This window comes from Neomonachus schauinslandi, chromosome 2 (assembly GCF_002201575.2).
Source record: "Neomonachus schauinslandi chromosome 2, ASM220157v2, whole genome shotgun sequence".
In the NCBI taxonomy this organism is placed as follows: Eukaryota; Metazoa; Chordata; class Mammalia; order Carnivora; family Phocidae; genus Neomonachus; species Neomonachus schauinslandi.
Genome location: NC_058404.1, coordinates 121,991,425 through 121,999,992, shown reverse-complemented (window position 1 = coordinate 121,999,992; position 8,568 = coordinate 121,991,425). Strand labels below are relative to the sequence as shown.

General features: G+C 54.9%; 1 protein-coding gene across 1 annotated transcript; it reads right to left on the bottom strand.

Moving 5' to 3' along the window:
• Window positions 1–2,605: 2,605 nt before the first annotated feature.
• On the bottom strand, window positions 2,606–8,005 carry C2H4orf54 (chromosome 2 C4orf54 homolog). Its single transcript, XM_044912665.1, has one exon. The coding sequence runs from the start codon at window positions 8,003–8,005 to the stop codon at window positions 2,606–2,608; it is 5,400 nt and encodes a 1,799-aa protein (XP_044768600.1).
• Window positions 8,006–8,568: the final 563 nt, after the last annotated feature.

The window sequence follows — 8,568 nt, the reverse complement described above, 5'->3', positions numbered from 1 at the left end:
GGCTTATCTCATTCCCTGGGGATTGTGGCAAAGCCATTCCAGTCTAAGCCCTAGTTTTCTTCTCTGTGAAATGTTGTGATTGGATCAAATCACTGGTGTGACTTCTTAGTTGAAAGGGGCACCTAAACTCCTACCCTACCTCAAGGGAGATCTCTGAAGTCAGTCTGGTTTTCAAAGGAAATCTTCAACAGAAACCAGTTTCCAAGACTTCTCACCCTGACCATCCATGTGAGCATCCGTTGATCATGAGTGTGTACGGCGTAATTTTTTTTACATATCTGAACAATGTTTACAATATTTTGCACACAAGAGAAAGAACTGCACACTTTTTTTTTATGTATCTGACTTTCTTTGGAAAGCGGCATAGAACTCTCAGGAAGGTGAGTTTTGAAGGATTTTGGTTAGTTATCTGAGTTTGGATAGTAGATTTTTGCCTGTATATAAAATGCTAATCGTTAGTTCCTGACTAGTCTTCTTCAATTGAGAAGCCAGCTTTTGTACTTCTATCTTTAGAGCTGCGAACTAAAATAAAAGACTGTGTTTTCAAAGGGGAAAACTTTAAAAAAATTACTGTTCAAATCTCGAACACTCAAAATCCGGATTTATATTTGTGTCTGATGGCAACAACGCCATGCCTAATCTCTCCAGACTCAGCAGACAGGAGAAAAGCCCAAAGCAGCTGCTAGCAGGACAGCATACAAGTGTGTGCCCGGTTGCTCCCTCCCCTGTGCCCTGTCCTCTCTTCCCCTTGCTTCTGCACCTCCATGGCTCACACAAAGGCCTCCCGGGATTAGCTGCCCCAAAATAGCTTTAGGTAAACATACCACCTGTCCAGATGATTACAATATTTTTGTCTAGAGGCTACTCTTTTCTCTCTGCAAAACTAAGTGTCTAATTCTGAGCCTCTTCCATATGCATATTGTTTTTTTTACATTGAATAAAAGATGCATTGTTTACCTTTAATCCCCACACCCCCTCTTTGTGATTGTCATACACCGCAGGTTGCAAACTCTTAGAGAGGAAGAATTCAAATTATCTATTTCTAGAGTGCAAGGAAAATGAGGCTTGGGCTCTCATCTGAATTTTTAGAGCAAGACCCAAGGATTTTTGAATGGTGGCCTAATGTCTAGAAGTCTAACAAACATAATACATAGTAACAGTCCCTGAATTTGGAAAAGGTTTTATACCTTGCAATATACTCTGATGTTATCTGACATTCAGATAAATTTTGAGGAGTAGATATTATTGACACGAGTGTCACGAGTGCTAGAGAGTTTGCATGCCCAAGAACACACAGCTGGTAAGAAGACCAAGCTGTGACTCTAATTCACTGATCCCACTTCTTAATTTAAGGCTCTTTCATTGCACAAAGAAACAATATTCTTCTGTTCCTTTTAGTTCAGAAAGGAACTCCATCTCCCTTCTTGATTCAGTACGATCTTACGGAAAAGTGAAAGTCCTAGAAGCATATATGATGCCAACACATCCTCATCTGAAAAGAACAGGAAAATGAGGGGGCAGATTTGTCCCCACACTGCTGACACCTTTGTGCTCCTATCTGAAGGCTGCCCATGTCTTATGTGATTGACCTGAAGTGTCCTGGGTCAGACAAGCCAAATTCACTTCTCCTGTCATGTTCCATGGATGTATTTACATCAAGGATTCCAGTTTGTGAATGTGGATTAATTCGGGTGTTAGGAATCTACTTTATCTGATTTCTTTTAAAGGGGGACAAGTGGAGGTTGATTATTTTCTGAAGGGAGAGAATGCAGAGATGAAAAGGAGCGTCTTACAGGGATTAGCAGCCCAGCATAGTGGATTCAGTCTGATCAGACTGGATCAAACCCAGCAGCCCATCCAAGGAACCACTGCAGCTGGAGGATCTCCCCCTTTTCATGGAGGTCAAGTGTGTGTGTGTGTGTGTGTGTGTGTGTGTGCGAGATATATTAAAGACCTTGAACTCGCCCTAGGAGAGAGTACTCTAAGTGTCTGGAAACAAAAATAAGAGCTTAAAATATACAGTCCCTTCGTAGAAGAAATGTCAAGAGAAAGAAGATGTGATGGAGGAAGAGAAGCCTTTCTACAGATTTTAGAAAACCTCCGAACAAGAAAATGTCAGTGTGATTTTCCCTCCTTGTGAGGAGCAACTAGATTAACAGTGTTCCCTGTGATCTCTCAGGATATCCGTGCCTTCTGTCACTGGGGCTGCTGGGAATAGAGTGAAGCTCACTCCGCAAAATCCAGACCAGGTTTTCCTTTCTTTACCCGGCCAACCTTCACCAAAGGCTAACCTGACAGATCTAAGGTTCACTTCCCTCCTACTCGGTGGGAAAAATATTCGGGCAGTTTGAAAAGGTCAATGGGGGAAAGGCTGGCTGCGGGGATTGAGGTGTGGGAAGAAGAGGAAACTTGGTAAGAAAACTAGCTCCTTAATCATTTGGATGCGGTTCTGTTCTGTTCTCCCAACATGCCCCTTTTGACAGACAGCCTCCCCTGCCACTTCAAACACAAAACAATAGGATTGCTCTTAATTCCTGAAAACTGATTATCAAAGTAACATTCACTCACCAGCAGCTACTCCGTTCTGCTTTCTGAGGACTGCTCATCATCTGTGTTCTACCACAAAGCTCATGGTAGTGCCATCAAAGGAAGGGGGGGCAATGATCCTCGGCCCCAGCGGTTGCGAAGTGATGCTGATGACAGGCTTGCCGTGCAGCTGGGCAAAGCCTTTGGCCCCCATGAGCTGGGATGTGGCTGCTGGGGCCGAGGAGGAAGAGGAAGCAGGAGACTGACCAGAGGCCATGAAGTACGGGGCCTCAGTGAATGTGGCAGCTGCCTCTTTGCTGTGGGGCTCTGCTGCCACGGAGGAGAGCTCGCTACCCCCTGGAGTGTGAGCAATTGGCGTGGGCTGCAGGGCACTGGTGGGCAGCACCGTGGGCAGAAACCCAGGGTAGATCATGTAGGTGGGTCCATAGGCCCCAGGACTCAGGGCCAAAGGAGGCACAGGGAGGGACATGGGAGCCACAGCCTGCTGCTGGGAGGTCATGGGCACATCCACATACTGCCCCGTCTCAGGGTCAAACAGTCTTCGGGTCATGGGCTGTACTGGTGTGTCCACCAGATAGTACTGGCCAGTCGTCACATCCAGGAGCATCTTGCGCTGGGTCTGCTGGGGCTGTGGCTGCTGGAACGGGTCTGCGGGGACTGAAGCTGGGCCTGCAGGTGCTGGGGCAGGCATGCTGGGTGGGGAGAAGCACAGGACCTGGGGCTGGGCTCCTTGCAGGGTGAAGGGCAGCGGCGGCTGGTGGTAGATGGCAGTGGGGAGATGCTCGGGGCTCTGTGGCCCTGTGGGGGCGGCTACTGTCTCCCTGGGGTTCTCGGGTTTGGTACGCCAAGCTGGCCGGCTGGTTCCACTGACCTGAGAGCCTTTGGGACTACTGGGGACTTGGCTGCGGGCGCTCAGGGGGGGCAAGCTGCAGAGAGTGGCCGCTGAGGAGGCTGGGGGCCCCTCCCTCCCGGCCCCGGGCCTGCCTGTTAGCTCTCCGGCCGTAGAGCTTCCTTTGAGGGGGATGGACAGGTAATTCTCACAGTCGCTATGGTTCTTTTCCAAACTGCTGCCATTTTTCCTATTGGTCACCTCATCAGGAGGTGCCCGCGCGGCCGGAGAGATCTTGAGGGACCGGAGTCCCTGGGATTTGATGCCCTTTGCTGCTGAAGGACTCTCTGGAGAAGGCTCTTGGGGGAACTTGCCAGCGACACCCCCAGTTTTCTGGGTGCTGCTGGCACTCACCGTGAACACGTTTCGGTTGCTGGGGAGTGGTGGGAAGGGCTGCAGGGCCTGGGTTCTCTCCACATCCTTGTGGGCTGGGGGGATGTAGAGGGATCGCGGCCTTTCCCTGGCCAGGTTCTCGAAGGCGGCTGCCCGGGCAGACACACTCTCAGTGCCAGGGTTGGAGTTTCTCCGCTGCAGACGCTCCGCAGGGCCCCCACGCAGCACCACGCCGCCTTTGTTTCCGGTGCCCCGCTCCGCCGGCTCACCCAGTCGTTTGGCCAGCTTGTCTGGATCCCCCTCTGCGCCCGCAGCCCCTTCCCTCTCCTCGCTGGCAATGAGCGACAGGACATGGCTGTCCATCATCACGGGCAAAGGGTCGCTTTTGCGCTTCCACTCCTTCCTGTTGAAGCTGTACAGCTCCTCCATGGACCTCACGGCGGCCGTCAGCTTCTCCAGGGCATTCCGAGAGGGCTTTGGGGCTTTCCCTTCCTCCTTGACCTCCTCCTCCTTGGCCTTCTCTGGGGTCTTCTGAGCAGAAGCCTTAGAGACGATCTTGAGCACAGGCAGGTAAGAGCCCTGCTCGGGCTTATTGGGGGCAATGGTGGCCACGGGCAGCCTGCCAGATGCCCTATGAACCAAGACGGTCCCTTCTGGAGAGGACGAATTCAAGAACCGGCCGCCGCCACCTTTGCCTACGTTCTCCCTCGGCTCCCGGTCCATGCTACCTTCCCTTGGGTTCACCACCGCCTGGCATGTAATCACTATGGGGGAAAGGGATCTGGATCCGCCCCCTGCAGCAGCCAGCTGCCTGGGCTTGGGGCCGGTCAGCCCCTGCTCTGGGGTAACACTGCCCTTGTCACTGCTGTCCCCTGACCCTTTGATTAGTTTCCTGACATCTCTCACCTGGTGGAGGGGGCCTTGGGCCTTGGACTTGTCTCTGACGTCTCTCACCTGGAACTGGGGCACTTTTTCCAGGTTGTCTCCCCGGAAGAGCTTCTGCTGCGCCCTGCCGTTGTCCTCAACGGTCTTGAAGAGGTTAGGGGCGCTGCCGCTGGCCAACTGGGGCGTGAGCAATTTGGCAATATTGAAGTCCGAGCTTGGCTGTTGCACGCTCCCCAGCCGGATCTTGATTTCGGGAGCCTTGGGCCGCATCACTGCCGTGGAGGTGGCTTGGGCGGCAGGGTACTTGGTGGCCTGCTTCCCTGGCTGCTTGTCCTTGGGCGTCTGCTGGATGTTGGGGACAAAGAGGCGCGACATGATGGTGGACTTGCTGGCAGAGATCTCTCCAAGATCAGCTCTCCAGTCGCCCCCTTTGGGAAGCTTCAGCTTCCCAATGGGGGCCTTTTCTTCCCGCTTCTCGGCCTCCTTCTCCTTCCAGGAGCGGAATGCACTGTTCTGACTCCGCAGGAAGATGCCTTTGACAGTCTCCGATGCGCTCTTTTTAATTTCACAGACTTCTTCAGTGTGTCCGTCCGCGAAATTTCGGCCGGAGACTGCATTGCTCTCCCGAGGAGCACTGGCTTTGAAAATGGGCGATTTGGGCTCGGCCGTCGAGCCCTCCGCACCCGCATCGGACACGCTGACCACCGTGTACTCAGAGCCGGCCTCGGAGTGGCGAGAACTCTGCCTCTGCAGGCCCCTCTCCCGTTGCTTCTCCCCCCTGGCGGGACCCTCTGTCTCCTTGGAGGTGCTGGAGAGGTTACGGTGGGATGTGTCAGTGACTTCTCCCCTCTCCATTTTGAACTCATGTTCCCGCTGCATCTTCTTGGAGATGACATTTTTGAGCAGACTGGAAGCAAACTTGGACTTCTTCTGGGGGCCGTCGGCGCGGGAGGCAGGCTTGCTGCTCTCAGAGGCCTCCGAGCCGTCGTCCGTGTACACCGAGCCGGGGCCCTTGCTGGAGCCTTTGGTGGTTCTGCAGGGCCCAGTGGCTGAGCTGGCTTTGCTCTCGCTGCGAAAATTCAGGGGCTCGAGAAGGGTGACCACGCGGGAGCCCGTCTGGACCTGCTTCTGGAAACACAGAGGTGTCTCCACGTGTTTGATTTCCCCCTCGACTTTGCTGACCACGAACTCCAAGGCTTTGGTCTGGGACTTCTTGGCCTGGATGTAGAGCTGGTCTGCGGTCGTCCTGGCCCCACGGCCCTTCCTCAGACCTGCGGCCACAGAGGCCGCACTGCTCCTGAGGAGGCTCTGCTCCACCCTGGCTCCAACACCTCCACATTTTAAATCCAGGAAGGTCGACCACCGCCCAAAGCCGACTTCGGAGAGTGTGGAGGACTCCCGGGAGCTGATGTTCAGGGCCTCGAAGTAGGGGTAGGCCAGGCTCCGGAAGGCCCGGGAGGTCAGGTTCCGCACCTCCTTGTCCGCATCGTCCAGTTCACTCACGGCACTGGAGGCTCCGCTGGAGTAGTCCACCACCTCCTTCGCCCGGATGGCCCCGCACCGGGTTTGCAGGTGAGCAGGGACAGCAATGAATTTCTTTGCATGGTCCTGAGCCACGGCTGCAGCCGGGTCTTGCTTCAGTGAACTTGAATTGTGTTCAGCAGCTGTAGAGACGCGGAGGCTCATGTCGCCTTCATGCTTGGCAGCATAAATAATGTTTTGCTTTTCACGCACGTTGCTAGGCTCATTTATAGCCCGGGAAGTCGGTTTGATTGATAGGAGGATCTGGCTTGCTGCACTCCCACAGCTGCTGGCCGCATCGGCTGCTGCCCCTGAAGCTGCGTCCGGGGGCTCGGGCAAGGGCTCACTCAGGGTGGCAGTGCCAGGCCCAGTAGGTGGGGGAGTGGGGTCACTGTCAGAGGGGCCACTGCCCACTTCCGTGCTGCTGGTGTGGCGACCACCGCTGTCTGCGCTGGGGCGCGCCGGGTCACTGCTGGTGGGGCTTGGAGTCTGGGTGGCGTGGGTGCTGGGAGTGGTGCTGAGGTAGCAGCTGTTGTCGTCGTCCTCTTCGGTCGGGGTGGTGACGTCCCCAGGGGTCTCGTCGCTGCCACCAAAGGAGGCGTAGTCCACGAATGAGTAGATCACGTTGTTGTCCTCGAAATCCCAGCGGGAGGCCAGTCCCACATCAAAATCCATGTCCTGCTCCACCTCACTCAGCTGGATCTCGTGGGTGGTGATGTAGTGAGCCTCCTCATTTTTGGGGGGGTCCCTGCTGCACTGAGACTTGGCAATAATGTCCCTGCACTCAGTTCCATCTCCCCCTCCTCCTCCTTCCCCTCCTCCTGCTCTTCCTCCTCCCCCCACTCCTCCTTCTCCCCCCTTGGGCTGGTGGCTCACTGCGCTCTGGCCACTGTCACTCTCAAAGCCTAAAGACGAAGACGAGGTGGCCAGAGCCCCTGCTGATGTGGTGGTATCATCCATCTTGGAAAGGCCACCTTCTTCTGCTTTGTCCACTGGGGAGGAGGTCGAGGAGGAGGAAGATGAGAAGTTGCTGCCCTCATCAGTGCGGGAGAGCTGGGATCTGGAGAGTTCCGAGGCAGCAAGATTCTTCTGGGCGGTCAGAGCCTCGCTCTCTTGACCTCCGGGCTTCTCTTGGGCTTCCTCCTTGGGACTCCTGGGGGCCCTCTGCTCCCCCGGGCGGTGCTGCAGGGCGAGTCTCCTGGTGCGGGGACTCTCCCCCGGGGCTGCAGCCGAAGCACACATCTCCACATATTTCGCCTCTCGCTGGGAGGAGGCCGGTGGCCCCGGCAGCCGCTGCAGCTGCTGCTTCAGCTCCTGGTTATCTTGAGCTCCGCTCCCTGGGTCGCCCACCTCCCGCAGTCTGGCCTGCAGACTCAGCTCCCGGGGAGCGGCTTCCATCCTGAGCCCGAGCCCAAGTTGCAGCGACAGGAGGAGACAGTGGTGAGCGGCGCCGCGGCTGGCCCGGCTCCCTCCCTGGCCCTGGAGGGGCTGCAGAGTGGCCCTAAGCAGGGCCCCACGTGCCTGGCCCGGGCCCAAGGCTGGAGGCACCACTGCGGTTGCTGCCACCCCCTCCCGGTTCTTCAGCCCCTGTGGCGGGGCCGGGACAAGCCCGAGGGAGGAGGGAAGGCTCCCGGCAGGGGTGGCAGGGGTGGTCTGGGGCCCAGGGGCTGCTGCTCCGGCCGAGACTGTGGCCACCTTCCCGTGGCTGAGCTGTTCTGTCCAGTTGTTTGCCTGCCACCGCCTGCGGCCACGAGTCTGAATGCCATCGGCCACGGAAGGAGCAGCATCTGTAGGTCGACCCAGGGACTTCCAGAAATGAAAGGAAAGCATGTGCTGTTTCTTGTGAAGCCTTGTCCCTTTCCTGGATGGGGCGAGAGTGGGTCACGTCATTCCAGAAATATTTTTAGTGTCTATTCCCTAGTCATACCGAAACCACACTTGAGGGCAGAGAGAAGAGGCGCTGAGATGACAAGAGAAGGTTGAGGGTGGAGGGGGCCATGTGGGTTCTCACTGGAACCAGCCACATGCTCTATGTAATCTAGTACAGAAATGTCTAGCAGGCATGAAAGGATTCTTTACCCACTGCCATCTTTCACTCCCAAGTCTGATTAAATGGGTTCTTCCCCTTGTTCTTACATAAAATCCAAATTCTGCGTTGCATTCCAAATGAATTCAGGACGATCCAGAAAGATATCATACTCTCTTCTAGACATATGGTAGGCTTTCTGCTTGCCTCAAAATCTATGCATTTTCTTTTTCTTTCATCTCAAATCAGATGAGTTCTGGTAATAAAACTTTTCATAGGAATAAAATATTCCATCCCTCTTTCTCCAAAGTTACACTCTATAAAACATAATCTGTTTGTTTCAAAATCGAAACCCTTCTAGAATCCT